Source organism: Erigeron canadensis, chromosome 9, assembly GCF_010389155.1.
Source record: "Erigeron canadensis isolate Cc75 chromosome 9, C_canadensis_v1, whole genome shotgun sequence".
In the NCBI taxonomy this organism is placed as follows: Eukaryota; Viridiplantae; Streptophyta; class Magnoliopsida; order Asterales; family Asteraceae; genus Erigeron; species Erigeron canadensis.
This window is the reverse complement of record NC_057769.1, coordinates 24,220,233-24,243,803: the sequence shown is the minus strand read 5'-3', so window position 1 is coordinate 24,243,803 and position 23,571 is coordinate 24,220,233. Positions and strand designations below refer to the sequence as shown.

Below are 23,571 nucleotides of genomic sequence, written 5' to 3'. Positions count from 1 at the left end.
ATTTTTCTTGTTTATCACAGGTGCATTTGACGTTTGGTGTTAGTGTGTTTGCAGGTTTTATTTCATAGTTGATGAACTTGCAGTGTTCGGGGTTACCTTTACATAGTTTGTTGAAAACTCCACCGAGACGAAGGATTATCTTTCCAACAGCAACAACACCATTCTTACCTTCTGTTACCTTCCAGTGGATCACAAATAGATGCCCAAACCTTGGGATTGATTGGCAGAAATGGTGCTACTTCAAGCTTTAATCCCTGTATTCTGTCTTTTTTCTTTGTTCTTTTGTTACATCCATTGTACTGTACTTTGTTGAAACTACTCTGTTTCGCTAGCACCTTGCTAGTTTGTTATTTCTCCGGTGATGAATAAAAGTCTGAACGTTCGGAAAAAAAAAGTAGTTAGCATTTGATATATCATAATGACATCCAATTAGGCAGTATGTGGAGCTCGAACCACGCATGTTTGGGATGAAACCCATAACTCTCAAAACGCATCCTAATAATTCACTTCTACAAATACAGGAAGTGAAATTCAAAGAGTTTTCCAAAGTGTAAGACATTACCAATGGGTCACCGGCCCATTGCTATACAATACTATATTTTACTGTCGGTCAAGAAAGAATTTCATGGTTTTGATTAATCTTAAACACTTTTGCTACAAAAGAAACAAATGAGTAGCAGAAACATTCATTCACTTGTACCTTGTATCATTTAAAACATATAGGAATTTGATAACCATTGGGTTTGGTTCAGTGGTCTGGGTGTTTTCCCTTAAGGGTTATGAGTTCAAACCTTGGCAAAGACATTTGAAGAGGAAGACTTTGTAATGCTATACAAATTCAAAACATGAGAGAGCATCAATTAAAGGCTTAGAGCAATGTCAAGATTCAAACTCGGTGTTAACGCATCAATTTCAGGGGTGTTGCTTCACTTGCTTGTATATGTGGCACTCAAACTCTCATCATGTAACTTCCAAATGGCAAAGAAAGGTTTTTATTTCCCATCATATACGGTCTCTTTGTTTTTTATTAGTGGGATTTTCTTTTTTAATTTTGTATTTTATAGCCTTTCATATATTTATTTATTTAATAGTTTCATAATTCTAACTCTAAAACAAGAGTTATTCTTGTATTTAATATTTTTAATTTATTTAAAGATTGATAAATATTGTCAAGAAATATAGAGATGCCAAGTTAAGGGTATTTTTGAGAGAAGTTTGTCTAATGGCCGAGCATGTTCGATGGAGGTTTACAAAGGTTTATGTTATATGACTAAGAGGTTAACCTAGGGTATTTTGGAGAGAAGATTTGCCTAATGGCCGAGCGTGTTCAACGGAGGTTATGAAGGTTTATTTTGTTACTTTTCTTGCAAAAGAAAGGTGATTTTTCATACGATTCTACTTGCAAATTGATGGTTGGTTTTTCATATTTACGGCAACTAAAATCAAAACTTAGTATAAACTCATATCTACCAAACCCAATTCTGACTTTCCACTTAAACCAAAGTTTGCCAAATACGGATTTTTGTGAAAAACTTTCACGTTAGATATTGCATGGTGAGACCTGGTAGACCCAAATTTAGCAAATTCAAATTTATGTGGGAAAAACAAGAAACATATTTGGTATCTCAGCCTATTTGGTGGGTCAAAATCATGTTATGCAATTCTAGGTTTAAGTGGGAAATCAAAATGTCAAAGTTATATTATGCAATTCCAGGTTTAAGTGAAAAATCATAAAAACATTTAGAAGACTATAATTCATCTGTAAATCTATTTCAAAGGAAACTTTTATAAACCATAAAGCTACACTTACAATCTTAAAAATATGGCCATACCAGAACTGAATAGTTGATCATTACTTGTTTTTTCTTTTTTTAGAACGGCGTGTTAGTTGGTTAGTGGTTAAAACTCTGACAGTGATATCCAAACGGACAATATGCTAGAGGTTGGAACCCAATGCACCGCTAGAAACCAAGGGTGCGATAACACGGCCCACACGCATCCAAAGAGGTAAATTCCCGAAACCATGAGGAATTGAGACCAAGTGGTGACCACTTGATCTAAGACCAAGTGGTTAGTTGATGATAACTTGTTGCACCTGTAAATCGATAATGATAGTACCAATGGCAGTCAAAATTGAATTATCTTCAATGTTATATCTTGAATTCGTTATGTACAGCGCAAGTATGATGTATGTTACCAAGGTCAACATTCCCAAGAAGTCTAATACGAGACATTTTATGATCGGTCTGTAAAAAATTGTGAAAACATATACAACAGAAGTGAAAGATCAGATGGTTAGCAACTTAACTTACTTTACAGCCTGAAGACTCTACACCAGAAAATCTCAACTAAATCGTCATCGAAACATGAGCAGAAAAAAAAACTGACAAAAAGATGATTAAACAAACTGTAGACGATAACTTTCGCATCACCATAGTTGCTCTTCCTTTGCAGACAATCAACATGATCTGTTTATACCTACTGCAATAACAAAACCCAACAGAATCTAAGTTTTGTAGATTTAAGAATAAAAGAAACAAGAAATCATAAAAACAAATATTTTAGAAAAGAATGTAAAACACAAATGAAAACAATCTTAGTTTTGTAGCTTGGGAGTGACCTTCATAGTAATATCGCCATATGGTTCATCTGGCTTTCCATCAACAAGGTCGCAGCTCTTCAAGACCTGATCCAGTAACTTAGAGACACATGAGAGTTAGAAGTGTTGTATAACAGCTTGAACAAAAAACTTTACACTTGATTTTTAAAAGATGCTAAAAGACATCAAGTTTTGGTTTTTTATGAAAATGAGAGGGCCCAGTACATTATGTAAGTCAAGGGTACGGCGACAACCTTGGTACGATGTGACATAATAAACCTTAGTAGATATATGGTGAATAATATATGATAGTTGTGAAATACACTACATAGAAAACTCAAACCACATACATGCTGATTTACCGGCTAGTCTACTTACAACTGTTTAAAATCAAAAGCCTTACCTGCATCAGAGTTAACCAAAAGACAGTGACAGCTCCATAAGCAGTTGAAGATATGTATTCTGTAGCAAAAGATGAACACCAAATAATTGGTTAACATATCTTGACAAGATCAATTTGAACCTTACCTATCTATGTCATCAGAATTAAATAGACACCCGTTGTGATTATTGCAAGAGAGGCTACTAAATAATTAGCGATTCCACAAAGTGCACTTGAGAGAAACTAGCAGATTGTAAACAATGGGTCTACTCCTAGTAAAATGATAAAACTACAAAATTAGTTAAACAATCCCACTCCAGGTCCATACACTGCAACGATGTTCTTCTTCTTCAAACAACCTCGTCACTTAATATATCCTAAAGAGAGAAACATAGTACCAAATATACACAGCACACTGATTTTGGAATAATACTGAAAGGTCAAGAAACTTACAAAGCAAATATGGTATATTACTATGTAAGGATAGTTGGGAATTATAAACCCACCATAGTTTTAAGCCACCCAAATAACAGAAAGTGACTTAGCAAATACATTTACACAGGGAAGAAGCCAATCAAAGCAGATAATTGAAAATAATTAGACCACGTGAAAAATAAAATCTTCATCCACGTTCATTAACCTATATCTCTATATAGAGCTTCAAGTTTCATGAGTTCCTAACTTGAACAACCATAAACATATAAACAAAAGATACACTTTGTTTTAGCAATATCACAAAATAACGAAAACAGAGCACACAAATAACATATGAGAGGGTGATTGTACGAAATTATAATGTATGCAATATTCTTGTTCATTCCATAAGAAGAAGTCAAGAAACACATACGACGGGGCAGCTTGTTTAAACACATTGTTCCAATCGCGCGAATATCTGAACTGTCAAGACATCAGTTTCAGCAGACAAGTCAGTAGTTCAAAAACAAACCACTGGCATTATTTTACGCACTGCTTCTATTAATAAGCTTAAGCAGATGATTCTATAACGACCAGTTTGCTACTAAAAACTTCGAAATCAACCCAAAAGAACAAAGACGCAAGATTATCAGTTAAGTCTTTGTATAAAAAGGGAAGGTTTATGAGCATATCCTAATGCAGTCATCCACAAGTAAGCAAAGAACAATTCAAAGTTTTTACAGCACAACAGATAGAAGCACAGGCCTCGTGCCACCAGCTCACAGAAATTCAAAACGAAGCTCAAGATCTTCAAATTTAAGAATATTTGACAACAATACAAACTCAACCGGATATCTGTCATATCACAAAAACGCCTTGGTGGATAATCGTTCCATCGGTTTACATGCCGTTTTAAAGACCAGCTATTTAGAAACTTAAAGAAAACTCTAGAACCGGAATCATTCAAATATCAAAAGATCAATTACAGTCATCTAAGAATTCATTAAAAGAAAAAAAAAAAAAAAAAGAGGAAGAGAGAGAGAGATGAAATGGAAGAAAAACAACAAATGAAGCAAGTTGCTGAAGATGATGTAAGCATCACCGTAGCATCTCTTCCTACTGTGATCAGAGTTCCCAAACCGTTTATGGCAATGCACATGTATTGTGCACCATGTAAAATATGAAAATCCAGTAAAATCTTGGTTTCACAGAATGAAAAAGAAAAATTAAGTCCATATGAGATGATTGTAAAATATTAATATTTTACCTATTAAAACCGTGATCTTAACCAAACAAGTCAAGTTGAAAGCAAGAAAGTACAAAACGCATTGACTCAATGAACAAATTAAGGTCATCTGAATCTGCAACAAGGGGACAACTTCCTTTAAAAAAGGTCACCGATGACCGATCTAAACTTTTTAGAACTCTAATAGCAAAAAAATCAGTAGAAAGTGGCAGTTCTATCATTATTCTTCTAATCAAGTAGCATAACTTAAAGAAATTTGCCATATAAAAATGTTTTATAGTAATTACATCACCTATAGGACTAATGGAAGATGATCAGATTACATTACAAACTTAACTATTTTCATAACATAAATACAAAAAGAAACACACAATACCAAACCTTGCAAAATTGATGATCCTTCATGCACCATTAAGATTTAATTATCACTTGCTAAATCTCTAAAATACATCAAGCTTTTTCTTAGCAGAAATGTTAAACTATATAGAAATGTTTAACTATAAAACTAATACTTAAATAACCTTCAAGATTGACAAAATCAGGAATGGCCCTTAAGCGGTCAAGGCTTCCTCATGATAAAAGTGTTGTGTTAATATCCTAGTCTTGTGTGTATTTAGACGTCATAAAAGTACTATTGAAATCTTCTATCCACACTCTGCAATTACTTGCCCTCAATTAATGGCAAAGCAAAAGTAGTGTTTCCGTATAGGAATGCACAAAGAATGTATCTCTAACTCCAACGCTCCAAATTTCAGTGATGTCCTTTGATTCGGGTTCATAAGCAGCAAGTGCAACAGGTAATCTCTTTGGTCATTCTGCAATTCAACTATGGGTGCACCACTCGTTCGGAACCCCAATGTCATATGTACTCAGATGGGCTAATGTGGTACAGCTTTTCAAATGATCTTGTACAGCCACGCCCTCTCATTATCCATACAATAACATCTTCTGGGTGTGTGTCACAACGAAATTGAAAAACACCAAGAGACTCCCTTAGATTAGGTACATACAAACCACGACCACAAGGGAGGTATAGTTCTGTGAATTCTTCATTCGTCAGATCAAATGACATGAGACTGTGAGACATACGACCCTCAATACTAATATTATCATAGGCATTGCAATAAAGAATTCCGTCAACAACGGCCCGAGAGTTTCCCAATCCAATTGATTTACGAGGAGAAGTGTTGCTTAGTGTTCCTCGCCAAGCCCCTGAACTCAATGTGAATACCTCAACTTGGTGGCTTTCATTTCTTATATACTGTAATATGGAATCTTGACAATCTTATCAGGGTCAAGAGTGTTAGGACAAACCCCAAAAAGAGAACACTTCTCATAAGGCACGATCGTGGTAAGGACGGTTTTCCTTATCGAAGGATTCCAAATAACAACCATCTTTCTTTCCCAATCATACAAGCAAAACAACCCATGAGAGCTACCGGCTAGTTCTGCATATTTACTAACTATTTTAAGAGAATCAGGAACAGACAAAGTAAACTTTTGAAGTGGGAAAGTGTCATCATCGACAATTTTACCTCCTTCTGTGGATCACCGGCATCTATACCCAGATGACGGGGCTGCTGCTGGATGTGGCGGCGGTTATGACCCGTAACAAACTCCTTGCTGTCGATCAGCGACTTCCATGCCTTCGACACCGGATTCTCCGATGATTTCCATTTGTATTTCAAGAGGGATGTTGTCAGACATTATGATTTCTATATTGCTGTCGATCAATTTGGTTGTGATTGCATATGTGGCGGGGGTGTTTTATGGTTTATGACGGTGATTAACAGAAACCGGAAAATATTTTGCTTAAGCGTTAATCTGAACTCAAAACCTAGCGCATTTAGTTGTTAAAAACATGTTTTTATTTTTCAAAGAATTTTTTAAAAACATACAAAGTGTTATAATCATAATTTATCAACCCCGGAATATGTCAACACGATACCCACAGCACTGTGGCAACCGTGGCGGTGGCAATGTGCGGTAGTGGTGGTGGTGTGGTGATCAATATAAAATTAATTGATTTAAGAAGGTTATTTAAGGGTTAAAATATTTATATTGTAACTTACTTCTTTTTAAGAATATTATTGGTATATTAGATACAAAGATTTAAATTAATGAACTAAAAAGAAGTGTAATATGATAAAAGTTTTAATTTTTTAATTGTTTAGAAGGAAAAGGAAAATTTGTTTTATATACTAAAATATAAATATTTATCAAGAAAATAAAAAACAATGTTTTTAATTTTTGATTGGATCGAAAACTTGAAAAGATATTTTAATTATTTTCCATTTTTTATTTCCGTTTTTCATCTTCGCATCATGTTTTTCAAGTGTTCTAAATTGGAGGACAAATATAACGTTATAACATTTCTCATTTAGAACGAGTATTTGAAATTTTCATTTATTTTCCATAAATCGAAAATCTATTTCTATTTCTTAAAAAATTAAAGAGTTAATTGCAATATTGGTCCCTGTGGTTTTTACACTTTTGCAATTGGGGCCCCTTTACAAGTATCGTTGCAATGGGGTTCCTTATTTTGAGAATATTTTGCAAAATTGATCCTTTTTTAACAGATTCATTAACGAGTATCGTTAAGTCTGCATGTGGCGATCACGTGCACGGACAAGATCATCTTTTCACACAGAACAAGGACCATTTTTGCAAGTTTTATTTGTTTCTATCTTCTTTTTAATTTAATATGTTGCAACTTCTTTATCACATATTATGTGTACCACCTACACCTCCACCTCCACCTCCACCTCCACCTAAAAAATCAACCACCACCATCATCACCTAACATTTACTGGAAAAAATCAACCACCACCAACCTTTCCCTACAACAACAAAAAATACGTATTACGGAAAATCACCGGATGCCCCTTTTCATACTAGAGTTAGGAATATCTTTATGAAAATTCATATATACTCAATCGATCTATATATAAATCTATACACCACCCATTATCAGATGTACACCATCATTGTTATAATCAATCCACTTCTATATATTCAATCCATATATATATATATATATATAATCAATCTATATATATATAATAAGTATATATATCCCCAAATCAAAAAGAAAATCCAACAGGAGGGTATGAACAATCAAAAACGTCACTATCCGATTGTCGTCGTGGTGTTTTACACCTTGCTAAACCAAGATTTCAATCTCGGGTGGATTACCATCATGAAATAAAGATTCAATCACCATCGTGAAAAAGATAATGAGATACCCGATGGCGAATTGGCGCGAAAGTTAGTTACTTATGTAACCGCTTCCGCCATTGATTATTTCTTCAATTCCACCTCGAATCACCATCATTTTTCTTCATTCTTTTTCAATTTCCACTCTATTTTACCATCCGCACATCACTATTGGAGTAATTTTCAAATTTTTTTACGAAATAAAAACCCTATAATTTGGGTTTTTTTCTTAAAATGGCGAAAACAAGATCATCGTCTAGAAATACCAAAACTCCACTGAATTTGGGTGATTATATGCTGAATAATAAGAAGGTAAGCCAGAATAAAGGTGAAAATGATGTGAATAGTAATGATGGAGATGTTGACGCCAACAAAAGGCAGGGGAAGAAGGATAATGAGTTTTATAATAGAAATAAAGGTTGTAAACTTGGTCAGAATGAGGATGTTAGAAGCCTGAACTGTTCCAGTGAAGAATTTATAAGCAATGGGGGAAAAAGAGAAAACTGTGAAGGAAATGGAGGCAGGGGGTATGCAAGGTGCAAATATGGAGATCAATACAGGTGCTAATTCTGTTCCCACTGGTATTAATATTGTTGATAATAGTGTTAATAATGAAAGAACTGGAAATGCTAATATGTCTTATGCTAATATTGTGAATAAGAATAGTAAAGAAGTAAAAAAAGATTTGTTCTTTGTACCTACTGTTATGAATGATCTAGGAGAAGAGGTTGTTATATTTGAGGAAGAATTAGTGCTTGAAGGAAGTAAGAAATGGCAATTTACTGCTTGTGGATTTTTTGTGGGCTGTAAGATGTCTTTGAATGAATTAAGGTACAATGTGAGAAGGATGTGGGGAAAATTTGGTTTAGGAGAAATTATGAAAGATAATAATGACATATGTTACTTCAAGTTTAGGAATAAGGAAGGGATGAATATTGTGATTGAACAAAGCCCTTGGATGGTGAATGGTAAACCTTTTGTGGTGCATGAGTGGAATCCTGAAGTCAATGTTGAGAAAACTGAACCTAATAAGATTCCTATATGGATTAAGATAGTGAATGTGCCATTAGAAGCATGGACTGTAAGAGGCATAAGTACCTTGGCTAGTAGATTGGGTACACCTTTGAAAATGGATAGTATGACTGCTGCTATGTGTCATCATGGTTCTGGTAGGCTTGGGTATGCTAGGGTTCTGGTGGAAATTGATGCTAGTGAGAGCTTGCAAGACAAAATTGAGGTAGTATATAAGGATGATTTGATGAATACCAAAAGAACTAAAATAGTGGATGTAGAGTATACTTGGAAACCATTGATGTGTAGTCACTAAGGATAATGAGGCATGTAAGGAAAAGGTTAGTTTCAAGGAAAAGGTAGTGAGTTTGTTACTAAGGATAATGAGATGCAGAATGATGATTTTAAATGGGTAAGCGGTATAAGATATAAGCAAAAGAAATAGGGAATGAATGATGCATATAGAAAGATTCAAGATGTCCCCAAATAGAAGGTATGGAAAAGCAAAGGACAGGAGGGAGGTCAGTAAAAAGAAAGAGAATAGGGGAGAAAATACTAATAAATATGCAGTTTTAGAAGAGGATAATGGAATGGATGAGCATAAGTCTGAAATGGATTATGGGGAAAAATTGATTGTTGACAAGTATATTTTGAGGAAACAACAACCATCTATAGAAGTAACTAAGGACTGGTCTAAGAAAATGATAAATTACTTCAAGGATAGATGGGAGAATGAACATATGGAAGGAGTCGACTGTGAAGAAGAGGATTTTATTGTTGATGAGAATGAAACAATCATTAATTTGGTTGCTGATGAAATAATAGGCAGTGATACTCAACTATTTAATTGAGTATGGCTAGTTTGGAATTGTTTTAATGGAGTTGAAACTTGCAAGTTGGAATATTAGAGGAATGAATACTGAATTCAAACAGAATGAAGTGATTAATTTTATTAAAAATGAGAGGCTGTAGATTTGTGAAGTGCTTGAAACTCATTTGAAAGAGAATGTAGTGAACAAGGTTGGTAATAAAATCTTTAATAACTGGGAATGGAGTTCTAACAGTCAGCATAGTCCTACATGTTGTAGAATAATGCTTGGATGGAACCCTAATATGGTGAAAATAATGGTGATTGATATGACCAAACAAACAATGCTATGTAGTATTGAGGTAGTTAGTAACAAAATTAAAGTGTATTGGAGTATTATATATGCAAGTAATAATGGAGTAGAGAAAAGAGAATTATGGAAGGAACTTGGTAAGCAAAAGATTTTTGTTGACAATTATCCTTGGATTTTGATGGGGGATTTTAATGTTACCCTTGGCATGGAGGAGCATTCATCTGGAGGTTCTGCTGCTACAAATGAAATGAATGAGTTTAGGGATGCTGTTAATTTGCTTGAGATTGATGACACTGGGAGTAATGGATTTTATTTTACATGGACTAAATCTTTAAAGAGCAAACAATGTAGTATTTTAAAGAAGCTGGATAGAATCATGGTTAATGAAGAATTTTTAAGGAGATTTCAGAAGGCTTATGGGGTATTTTTACCATATCTTATCTCTGATCATATCCCTGCTGTATTGAACATTAAAGATGTGATTTTTAGGAAAACACGATCCTTCAGATTTTCAAATTTCATCACAGAGAAAGATGAATTTCTGGATGTGGTTAAAAATGAGTGGGATGATAAGATTTATGGCTGTTATATGTATAGATTAGTGCAGAATTTGAAGAAACTCAAAAAGCCTCTTAATAAAGTTAGTTGGAGTAAAGGAAATGTTTTTGAGAAAGCTAGAGTTTTGAAGGACAAGTTAAGAAAGGATCAAGAAGCTTGTGACAGGGATCCTCATAATGTTGATCTTAGAGAGCAAGCAGTAAATTCGTTGAATGAATATGTTAATGCTGCAAATGAGGAAAATAAGTTGTTACAGCAAAAAGTGAAGGTGAAATGGCTAAAAGAATGAGATAGGAATACTTCTTATTTTCATAGTATGCTGAAAGCCAGAAGAAATAAGCATAATTTGGAAACTATTTGTGATGAAGATGGTAATAGATATGAAGGAGATGAGGTGGCACCACAGTTTGTGAATCATTTTAATAAGTTTCTTGGGAAAACTGATGGTGTGGAGCCATTAATGGAGGGAATATTCAAGAATGTTCTGAACGAGGAGGATGCAAGGGGAATGACCAGAGATGTGACTGATTTAGAAATAAAAGAAGCTATCTTTGACATAAATAGCAAAAAAGTTGCTGAACCAGATGGTTATACTTCTGGATTTTTCAAAAAGGCTTGGGATTTGATTGGAAGAGATGTGTGTCTTGCTGTTAAAGAATTTTTCAAAAAAGGAAAGTAGCTTGGTGAGATAAATGCTACCCTAATTGCTTTAATTCCTAAGATAGCTACTCCTAATAAGGTGTCAGATTTTAGACCTATTGCTTGTTGCAATGTGATTTACAAGTGCATAAGCAAAATTCTCACTAAGAGAATTCAGGAGGGTCTTGCAAAGATAGTTCATATTAATCAGAGTGCCTTTATTTCTGGGAGACACATTCAAGATAACATTTTAATTGCTCAAGAGCTTCTAAGGGAATATAATAGGAAAAGTGGTCCTAAAAGGTGTACTATGCAGATAGACATTCAAAAGGCATATGATACTGTGAGCTAGAGTTTTCTGAAAAATATTTTAAAAAGCTTTGGGCTGATAAGAAAACGGTGGGTTGGATTATGGCTTGTATTACATCTACTAAGTTTTCTATTTGCCTAAATGGGGGAAATACATGGATATTTTAAAGGTGGAATAGGATTAAGGTAGGGACCCTATATCTCCATATTTGTTTACCTTGATTATGGACGTTTTCAATCTCATTATGTGCAAGAACATTGAGGAATCCAGTGAATATGAGTATCACTTTGGTTGCAAGGAACTCAAATTATCTCATATGTGCTTTGTTGATGACCTTTTAGTTGTATGCAAAGGCAATGTTGGATCTGCCAAAAGTGGTTAAGAAGTCTTTGGATGAATTCTCAAAAGTGTCTGGTCTAATTCCTAATTTAGAAAAAAGTGTCATTTTCTTTGAAGTATACCAGAAAGAGATAAGCAGGATATGATTCAAATATTACCTTTCAAGTGTGGTAAGCTACCAGTGAGATATCTAGGAGTACCATTATTAGCAAAGAAACTGGGAATAGCTGACTGTAAGGTGTTGATTGATAACGTTAGAAGCAAAATAGAGTGTTGGAGAAATAAAACTTTATCATATGTTGGGATGATTCAGCTAATTGCTTCAGACTGGCCTCAATGCAAAATTATTGGGCTTCAGTGTACTTGCTTCCTAAATCTGTGATAAAGGACATTGAAAAGCTTTTTAAAAGTTTTATGTGGAATTATGGAAATTATGCTAAGGGGAAAGCAAGAGTGGCATGGAAGGATGTGTGTAAGCCTAAAGAACAGGGAGGATTAGGGTTAAGGGATATGAAGAAATGGAATGAAGTCTTGCTAGTTAGGCAATTTTGGAAAATCTTGGATAATAAGGATTCCTTATGGGCTAAATGGGTAAATATAGTCAAATTAAAAGGAAAAAGTTTTTGGGCTGCTATAGTAGATAATAATGACAGTTGGGGTTGGAAAATGATGATAGAAATTAAAGATATGATCAGGGATCATGTTAGATATGTGATTGGCACTGGAAAGAGTGTATCTCTTTGGTATGACAAATGGTGTGAGGAGGGTCCACTTTCTAATTTTATCTCTAGGAGAACAATTTATGATGTTAGACTGGAGGATGAAATGAAAGTGACTGATATATACTCTGAAGGAATGTGGAACTGGCCAACTGAATGGAGAGAAAGATTTCCATGTCTTAGGAATATTAATATTCATAAAGGGCAGAATAACAGGGAAGATAAAGTGCAATGGATGACTAAAGATAACCAATTTTTGGAGTTTAGTACAAAACAAGCCGGGGTGGATTTAAGGGATAATAATCCTAGTGTTAATTGGAAGAATGTTATATGGTTTAATCAAATGATTCCTAGGCATGCTTTCATTTTATGGTTGGCAGTAGAAGGCAAATTGATGACACAGGACCGAATGGAGAAGTGGCAGCATGAGGGTGTTTTTAAGTATGCTTTCTGTGAAGAAGAAGCTGATAGCCATGAACATCTCTTTTTTCATTTCTCTTATACCATAAAAATCTGGGATGATGTGAAGGGAATGACACATTTAATGGATAATGGACCAAATATTAAGGAAGTGGTTGATGAAATTGCAGTTAAGAAGGGCCAAAATAACATCAGAATGGTTGTGAATAAACTTGTTCTGGCTGCATCAGTGTATTATATATGACAAGAACGAAATTTGAGAATCTTCAAAAAAGAGGAGAGGAATGGGGATGTTATATGCAGGCTAATAAAAGATAATGTGAGACACAAACTGTTAACATTGAGAGTGAAGAAAACAAGGAATGTACTTAGAGAGGCAGAAATATGGCATCTATGTTGGATGAATAATGCCTTGGTTGCTAGTTAAAGACTTAGTTGGTTGATTCCTTCAAATGAGAGTTGGTTAATCAGATATTACATGAAATGTACAATACATGGATTTTAAGATGTAAGGATAATATTTTGGTTGCTGCTACCGAATAAAGGAGATGATGGTTTGAAGGTTTGCATGTAACACCCTGCTATATGAAAATGTGGATTTCAAAATTTTTTAAACTTTAAACAAAACTCCGTTAACAAAATGCAGAAGCGTCGTTTAAAAATCTCATTTGATTCCTAACGAAATCAATAAAACATAATAAATGTCTAAAAAGGTGTTACCAACAGTATCATCCCAATAGTCCAACTGAAATCCACAATCAACTAATAAAATAACCAACATAGTAAAGGTTAACTGGCTAAGTAAATGTCTTCTTGAATTATTCAACTACGGGTAACTAAAGTCAACGTCCATAAGCTTCAATAAAAGCTACCCATCTCACATGCAAGCTACCAAGCCACTGATCAACACCTAACCTGAGGGCACAACACATTTCCACAAAACACAAGTGTCAGCTTAAAAAGCCGAGTAAGATAACAGGTTAGTACAAAACAAGGTTTGCCAATTAAAACATTTCATAAGAAATCATCTCTCTCATATGTATAGGCACCACGCATACACATCCACATAATCACACATAATATAGTTCATCAATCCTATAATGTGCCTAGCAATCCTCAATAACTCCACATTTATCTACTTTGATCCACATTAGGTTATGCCAATTATTTACAACTTTAAAGGTTTTGTGTAAAGGCGGTCACAAGGCCTCACAGGGAAACCTCACACCCGACGTGATGGGTCAACCTTACGGTGGTCCATCGTTGTCATTACGGATAGGCATAACCGTATCCACGAGTAGTCCGTTACACACTAATGGTCAACCACGCCACCCGGAAACTCGAAAAGTAATAACGAAAATGGCTAACCCAATAGCAGATTCCGCAGCTGCCACTTTAGGTTATGTCACACGAGAGCATGTACAATACCCCCGAGTGATCCACTTTGCACATTAGCCTAAAAGACTAAATGTGGGTTAAGCTTAACTCTTTTCCACTTTGGTGCTCGAGGCTTTACACACTTTATAATGTCCACATAAATCCACTTTGTCTATTTTAAACCACTTTATCACATTAGGTCCCTTAATGTGCACGTAACATGGCAACATAAATCATGTCTAGTGTACTATGTGTACAAGTCCATAAATATCCACAATATCACAAATCATAAACCACTTCTAGTCTACATTATCACAATATAAGCTCTCAAATACTAAGCATGCATAAACAATACCTCAATCACCTCCCATATATATATATATATATATATCATACCTAACATATGCATGAGATATTTTAAACAATATAAAATGGGGAATAATTATCAAATCTATGTTTTGTTGTGTCTCTCATGTGTCAAAAGTAAGTTGTCTTACCTTTTAGAGCTTCACAAATCACAATTAATAATATTTTACCAAGCTTGCTATTTATTCCCGACAACCTATAAATAAATGACGATTTAATATAAGTCAATAAAAGACTAAACACCAAACACCTCTAAATATTAATTCACTGAAAGCCGAAATACTATAGATATTTTAGACTGCTGCTCGAACATCAGAAAACATCAAAACTAATTGATATTTGGTTTACTGACCACCTGCTCGCTGCTCGTACAAACATTGTATTTCATTACTTGAATGACCATAAATAAAAGACTACAATTTATCAGATGGTCTTATGGTCTATGTGACCTCTTATCAAAATACTATCTGTCTTTTACTATGTAATTGTGGTCCACTAGTTAAATGAAAAACAAGTACATATATATATGGCAGAGGGTAAGCCGACCTTCAAAAAGGGTACCCCGACTAGGACAAGTCGCCGCGGAAAGTCTAATAAGACAAAATTCACTATCGAATGTCTTATTCAACAGTAAAAGTCGAAAGACACTTTTGTCTTATTCGACTTTCCGCGGTGACATCGCTGCGGAAAGTCTAATAAGACAAAAGTGTCTGTCGACTGTTATAGTCAACAAGAAAAGTCGATGGGCGGAACCATTTACCAAAGCTATCAAAAAAAAGAAAAAAAGGATAATGGGCGGAAAATATATCAAAAGCCATTTATAAAAAAAAAATAATAAAACCATCAGCCGGAAAAGTCGCCGGAAAGTGGTAAGCAAAGTCGCCGTGGAAAGTTGGCCGGAATATTTGGAGAAAAGATGGTGAATTTTGGTTTTGAAAGAGATGGAGATTTGAGGGTTTTGGTTGAGTTCGGAAGTGTAAAAAGAAAAGAAAATAAAGGGATGGGGAGATAGAGAAGAGACAAGGGGACGGTCAAGTTTGAATTACGAAAATCGAGAAAACTTTCCCCGGCGATGTTGTCGCGGAAAGTCTAGTCAAAGTCAGGGGGCAATTAATGCGGGTGGGTGGTTGCAGTTTTGTCTTATCTGACTTTCCGCGGTGACATCGCCGGGGAAAGGGGTGGTCGGCTTACACTTTATTCTATGGTCGGGGTATGCGTTCCGATATATATAAATCGATTGATGCTTCAAGAAACAACACAAGAAAACAAAACTATTTTCTTACATTATGTGTGGACCACAGCTTTATGACAAAAAACATATTAAATTGCTTTATGATTTTCACCATTCTACTAGTCCAACTTAACATAAAACTAGATACATTATCCTTTTATAGTTATGGTTTACACACTAAATAAATGGCAATACACCTTTAATATTTTCAAGAAAAATATATACAATATATAACTAAATTCCTGACATCATGCTACAATCCCAAAATCAGAAAACATTAAACTTATATATATATACTTTTAACAAAAACAACCATTTTATTTCTAATAATATTATTACTATTATCATTACTCCATATATATATATATATATATATATAATTTCAGAGTACTAAGAAAGCATGCAGCATAGGACAAAACCAAATCCTTACTCCTTTCCCTTTCTTTTCTGATTTCGGCGGCTAGCAAGGAATAAGACACACAAAATGCTTTTTATTATTGCTATGTGTATATGCCTATGTTTGATCTAAAATAGCGAATAGGCAAGGGACAAAAAAAATAAAAATAAAAACAAAGCAGTTACCCCTTTCTCCTCTAGCCTGCTGCGTACGACTGCTCGAAAATAACAACCGACTAAACCCCTTTTTTTTTCTTTTTCAATCGTGCGCTTAACTTCAAGCCTTTTGGCTTTTATAGTTATCTTTTTGGTTTGGGTCGGGCTAAGAGCACCTCACAAAATATCTTATTATTATAAATTTCACTTAAATCCATTGAACTTCTTTAAGTACGTTTTAACTTTTCTTCGGGAACACTATATACATACCACGCTAACAAGCATTAAAGGTAAACATTTATCGACACTTTAATCGCACTAAATGGGAATATATATATCCGGTTTTATCCACATAAATGACACACATTATTCTACTTAATAACCACACAAATAAATCCACAAATTTATTAGCTATATTAAACTGCATATAACTTCTTAACGGACAAAGTCAGAGTTGACTAACGGAAAGGTCAACATAGACGATAACAAGATTTGGGATGTTACATTGGAGGCTGTTTATGTTAGTGTTGCGAATGGGAATAGAGAGCGGTGCAAGATGACGCTTCTTTGTCCCATTCTAACATTAATGTGGAGATTGCTGGTTGAATTGCAGTGATGACTTTGTACTTGAATTGAGTCTTTTTTGGATGAATGTAATAGGTCAGGTATCTTGTGTTCATGTATGTTTTCATGTTCTATTATTGATCTGTACAGTTGTACTCTTTGTGCATATTAATGAAATTCACCCTTTAAAGTTAAAAAAAGATTCAATCTTTGATGGGTTTTGTCTAGATCCGAAAATAGTGGATGAAAAAAGATGGATTTTGAGTATTGATGGTGAAGTTTTGATGTGGCGGTAGCAGCACGGAAAGCACACATGGCAGGAACGGCGGCTGTCACCGGTGGCTGTAGTGGTGGCCGGCCGGAATCTTTAAGAGGGAGAATATATGTTTACCCCACTTTCTTCTTGTCTCTCTCTATTTATATATCTTTATCTCTCTGCCAAAGAAAAAGAAATGACAGCTTTGTAGTTGTTGCTCAAATATTACAACACCCCCATCTCCTTTAATAATCTTTTAATCTCTAAAATGATATCCACCCAGAACAATAATATATTATCACTTACTTGGAGGAGGAGATTTTTTGTTCTTGCTACACCAAACCCATTATTTATATTAACAATAATAATGAAAAGATGAAGGACAAGAAATAAACATTTATTTCTTTGTGTGGTGAATGGGAGATAGATGGATATACATTATTTCAGGTAGAAAAAGACACACAAAATAAAGATTAAAGTTAGATTTGGATTTTTTATCTTAAGGTAGTTGAAGAAGCAAAATAAAAATATCAATATAGATAAATATAAAAGTTGCAAGAATGGTCTCCGAATTGTTCGAAAAGACGATCTTGTCCCTGCACGTGACCGCCATGTGCAGACTTAACGATACTCATTAATCGTTTTGTTAAAAAGGGACCAAACTTGCAAAAAATTCTCAAATGAGGGACCCCCATTGCAACGATACTTGAAAAGGGATCCCCATTACAAAAGTGTGTAAATCATAGGGACCAATCTTGCAATTAACTCAAAATTAAAAATGTAAAATGATGACCTTCTCCATAATTACATGTGCCCTAAATTTTTTTTGTTCTCTATAATACATCAATAAACAACCAAATACCCTCATCGGTAACAATGAATCTAATATATCACAAATAAGGGGCAATTGCATATATACCCAATAATACCATGTAAATTACAAATTTCCCCAACAAAAATTTTATATTACAAATATACCCAATCTCATTTTCTAATATGAATTAGATTATCATACCCTTTATCAAATAAAAAATTGTATACTTACAAACACAACTTAACAGATGTTCATATATAGAGAGTATACACAACAAATCTTTACTATTTAGTCTTTATCATCACCAACATTATCAGTTTATTAAACAACATCCACGGTCAGTCTTTATTTACATATATGTACGTGTATAATTTCAAACAAGAGAAATTGTGCATATAAATTCCATAGGTATATATCATATCCAATATATAGATTCATACATAAATTCAATATATATATATATATACCTAAATCACATATCTACCTCACTTTTCTCACCACTTAGATCCTCCCACCGTTTCTTTTCTCGCCAACCACCACCATCACATCGTCAGCACGTTGAGAGATGTAGACGGTGGAAGATATTAGAAAACGGAGCAGCAGCGGGGTAGCAGTTGGGGGTGCCGGGTGTTGAGCAACCGCAGCGGGGCAACAATTTGGTTTTATAAAACAATGTATTTATAAAAACTAGATTATAATAATGATGATAAGATTGAAGGGAATTAATTGATTCAGAATTTGATTATAGATCGATTCCTTGATGGTATTAAAAGCGATGAATTTTTTAACTTTTTAGGATTGGTTTATTAGCGGACTTTTGACAGATTTGAAGTTTAACTATTAGAACCGATGGATTTTGTAAGGCCGATACTTATAACGCGTCTGACCGGCGTCGGACACGCTAGACGTCTCAGACATTACTAGCACCGTCGCGTCTAGGCGCTGCGTCTGGCTTGTGCGTCCCATTTCGAACGCGGTAGAAGAGTTTGTAGTGGGACCCGCTTGAGGTTTTGTCCGTTAAAAACAATAAAAAAAAAGATTTTTTCAAATAAAATTTGAAATCCAACGGCTAGTTTCATGATTTTTTAATTTTTTTTTTCTCCTCCCATATATACCACTATCACACTAACCTTTTATTTCACACTATCAAACATACACACTTCTATCTATCTTAAACCATCTCTAGTTATCACCCCAGAAAAATGTCTGATTCATCAGCATCCTCTTCCTCTAGCTCTGATTTTGAAGCAACCGAATATGAATCCATAAATCGGGCTGTTTCCCAGATGAATGCAGTTTTCAATCCCGAGGCCATAACCGCTTGTCTTAACGTTATCTTCGACGAAGAAGAAAACGAAAGGCAAGCAGCTTCAAGTTCTTCAGCACCCAAGGTACCTAGAAGGGTGATTTATCGAGATCACCTTGGTGCTGCAAAACTTTTATACGAGCATTACTTTGCACCTAACTGCACCTACCCACCCGACATGTTTCGTAGAAGGTTTAGAATGCGAAAGGAAATGTTTCTCCGCATATTGCAGGATATACACTCCTTTAGCAGCGTTCAACCGCTACCGAACCACTTTCAGTTTTTTCACAAAGCACCGACGGATTGTGCTGGTCAACCCGGTTTTAACATTTTCCAGAAGTGCACTTCTGCAATTCGCCAGTTAGCTTATAGCTATAAGGCTGATGCTTTGGACGAGTACTTGCAAATAGCGCAAGATACAGGGTACCAATGTTTAGACGCTTTCTGCAAATGTGTGATACAGTTGTATCAACACGAGTACTTGAGAAGGCCAGTAGAAGCAGATATCCGGCGTCTAACTGCTAAACATGAGGAGGTCCATGGTTTTCCGGGTATGCTTGGTAGCATAGATTGCATGCATTGGGGGTGGAGGAACTGTCCGGTGGCATGGCAAGGGCAGTACACGCGAGGCGATAAGGGCCATCCCACAATCATGCTTGAAGCGGTTGCTTCCTATGATTTGTGGATCTGGCATGCTTACTTTGGCCCTGCTGGTTCGAACAACGACATCAATGTCCTTAACGAATCAGATTTGTTCGAAGATTTGCTTCAGGACAGGGCTCCTAAAGTAGAGTTTGAAGTGAATGGCCAACAGTTTATAAAGGGATATTACCTATCAGATGGTATTTATCCTGAACGGGCCACTCTTGTCAAGTATTTCAAGTGCTCGATGGAGCCGAAATCCAGCAAGTTCAAGAGATACCAAGAAGCTGCAAGGAAAGATGTCGAACGAGCATTCGGGGTTCTTCAAGGTCGTTGGCAGATTGTTGAGCAACAAGCCCGGTCCTATAGTGTGAACAAGATAAAACGTATCATGTTATGTTGTGTCATTCTTCACAACATGATCGTTGAAGATAACGGGCGCGCAATTACAGAGTTTGAAGAAGAGTTGATAGCTAACACTGTCCTCCCAACTCGTACGTGGTCTGAAAGGTGTTCAACGCAGCTTCGTATGTACGGGGAGTTTCGCGATAGAAGGACTCACCATGAACTTCGCAATGCTCTGGTTGAACATGTTTGGAACCTCCCGGAACACAGCCGTCAACGTTGATGTCAAGTTTCTTTTTCTTATAATAATGTGATTTTTTCACAATTTATGTTTAAGTTTTTAAATAAATCTAATGTGTTTTCTAATAATAAAATGTGTTTTATTTATAATAAGTTGTGTTTGTTTAATTTTGTGAAAAATAAAAAATGAAATAATATAATAATGGATGAATAGTGTTAGAAGTGGGTTAGAAGTAGGGGTTATAAGGAGGGGGTGTTCTTGGTGTATCTAAAAGTGATGAATAGTGTTAGAAGTGGGTTAGAAGTAGGTTCTTATAAGTATAGGCCTAACTGCATAAATGAAGTTTAGCCTCTAAAGAAGTTAGTGATTGATCAAAGTGGTTCAAGGGAAGAAGGATAAAATGATCATAAGATAAAATTAATTGATGAAATAGATTTAAATGGATAAATATGTTTATGTAATTAAAAATAATGGGTATATTTGTTATTTAAAATTTTACTTGGGGAGATTTGTAATTTACATGGCATATTTAGGGATATATGCAATTATCCCCACAAATGGAAGTAAATAACATATAATTCTATCTTTTACGTGTTTATGACGTTGTTTACAAGCAGAATATTATCTAAGATGTGTATGGGGAGGTTAAGATGTAGAATATTTTATACTTATCTAAAACAGATGGGCTTTATGATAATATTCCCGTTTTAAAAAAAAATCAGACCTTTTTCCAAAATTAAAAATATTAATTACTTGATCCAAGTTTTATTTGTTTAATAAACCCTAATCTGGGATCATATTCTATTTGTAATTCTCAAAAATATATATATATATATATATTATGTAGTTGTGTTAGAAAAAAAACTTCTATTGAATGATTTTGGTTCAAGGAAATTTTTCAAGTCATTTATAAAATTTTGTAGCAAAAATGGTTCATAAGTGTTACGAGTATATGAAAAATTGTTGTTTATGTGATCTAAGAATACGCTTAAACAATGACGGCAAGACTTAGACTAGTTGACTTTTAAAGATATTACTATAGTAATGCATTGCAACAACAACAACAACTGTACCCAATTCCTAAGCGGGGTATGGGGGAGGTGAAATGTAGACAGTCTTACCTCTACCCAAAGATAAAGAGACGGCTTCCATAAGGCCCTCCGGCCAAGAAGATGTAAAAGCCGTAAAAGGGTAAAGTGAACATGATAAGACGATATACCTGTCAGTTGGGCCCTGGGTCCGCCGGGTATGCCACCTTAAGAGTAGGGAAGGGTAGCAAACGTACGGCGACAAAACCTTAGCACAATACATAAACTCTAGCAAGCATAGTACGCAAATAACAACATAAATGTAGGAGCATAATAAACAAAGCTTTCGGCAAAGATAACCATACCTATACATATAGTAATGCATTGCATTTGGGCTAAATCCCTTGACAATCTCGCGCTAATGGGATTATCTTGTGTATTCGTGACAATCTGTATAATTAGAGACATAATTTGACCGACATTGGGTGATCTAGCGTTTGAAAATGTCTTAGTTTTACGATTAATATCTACGCCATTTAGTTATTTGTGTTTTCCATACCTTCAGGGTCAAAATCACCCTTGCTGACTTTGTGCTTTTTTCCTAAAATATGACAAGTATAGTATCATATTGTTGTCACTGGGATCCACAAAGTCAGCAGAGCATCTAATTTCTCCAGCATCCGGTTTAGCCTGCCGGTGTTAAACAGAACGGGGTTTGCGGACCCCACAATGTCAGCAAATTGTCTAATTTCCCTAGCATCGGGTTAAGCTTGTTCGGTGTTAAACAGATCGGGGATTGAAGAGCCCACAACGTCGACAAATTGTCTAATTTCCCTAGCATCGGGTTCGGCGTGTTCAGTGTTAAATAGTTTGGATTTTGAAGAGATGTAGCCCTTCTCAAACATTTGGAGAGTATCACCCAACCCTGCACATTCACTGCATCAAGTCAACTCAATCTTTCGGAATTTATATTTTATATGGTCATATCTAAGTATGTGATTTTGTAGGACGCTTTAAAAAGTTCGATGGTGAGATTATAAGTTGGTTTCAACTGAACTCAAAAGTAAAGCTATAACTACAAAAACCATGCTGCAATAACCACTAACCATTAATTATAGGGTCAAAAAGAATGTATTTAACTTCCAAGCACCCAAAAGAGAAGCTACTCCTTTTCTTTTCCATTTCAAGTAGCTGGCATCATCCATAGTTGTCAAGGGCGCGGGGTGCACTCAATGCGCAAAGGCACTTGATGTGGCCTAGGCAAGATGCGCAGAAAAAGCGCGGGCCCGACAAAAAAAAAGCGACTTCAAGTAAAAAAAGCAAAATGCCATTCAGATTGAGCTTTACCATTCACAAACCAACATTCAATTCAGCCAAAACTTTGAGAACAAAGTATTCATAAATTGAAAACACAAATATTAAAACCAGATAGTTCAAAACCTAGGAAAGCAAAATTAAGTACTAATCATCAGACCCATCTAGGATGCTGTCAACATCAAATAGGTTATCTTCTACTTGCTTTATCATTATACACTAGTTGGCTGCTCAGTAACTGGCTTACACTGCTAAGAAGAAGGTGCTAAACTTGTACACCATATGAACCACAATAACTCTCAAATGATACTTAAAGTCATTAGAGATGACAACTCTACACAATTTCTTTAAAAAGGGTCAGATTAGGTTATGTTCATTTCAAGCGGGTCAAGCAATTTATATAAACAAAAGCTATTAAGATAAATTTTATGTTTGTCCCTACCCACCTGACAAACCCATCTATTGCTACTAGTGTTTATATCTATTAAAGAAAACCACACTCAACTATGAGATACGCGGGACCGAGTTATATCTTGAACAGGTTCATGTTCATGTTCAAAA

At 35.1% G+C, this 23,571-nt stretch overlaps 2 protein-coding genes and 1 long non-coding RNA gene across 3 annotated transcripts; 2 read left to right on the top strand and 1 right to left on the bottom strand.

Moving 5' to 3' along the window:
- Positions 1-5,023: 5,023 nt before the first annotated feature.
- Positions 5,024-6,488, bottom strand: LOC122583935. Its single transcript, XR_006321352.1, has 2 exons — positions 6,177-6,488; positions 5,024-6,089 (listed from the first exon to the last, which is right to left on the bottom strand). It is a non-coding gene; the product is annotated as an uncharacterized LOC122583935 (long non-coding RNA).
- Positions 6,489-10,863: 4,375 nt separating this feature from the next.
- On the top strand, positions 10,864-11,981 carry LOC122583383. The gene is made up of 3 exons (XM_043755795.1): positions 10,864-11,184; positions 11,269-11,529; positions 11,838-11,981. The coding sequence occupies exons 1-3, from the start codon at positions 10,864-10,866 to the stop codon at positions 11,979-11,981; spliced, it is 726 nt and encodes a 241-aa protein (XP_043611730.1).
- A 7,355-nt stretch (positions 11,982-19,336) lies between these two features.
- On the top strand, positions 19,337-20,710 carry LOC122583382. Its single transcript, XM_043755794.1, has 2 exons — positions 19,337-20,104; positions 20,213-20,710. The coding sequence occupies exons 1-2, from the start codon at positions 19,337-19,339 to the stop codon at positions 20,708-20,710; spliced, it is 1,266 nt and encodes a 421-aa protein (XP_043611729.1).
- Positions 20,711-23,571: the final 2,861 nt, after the last annotated feature.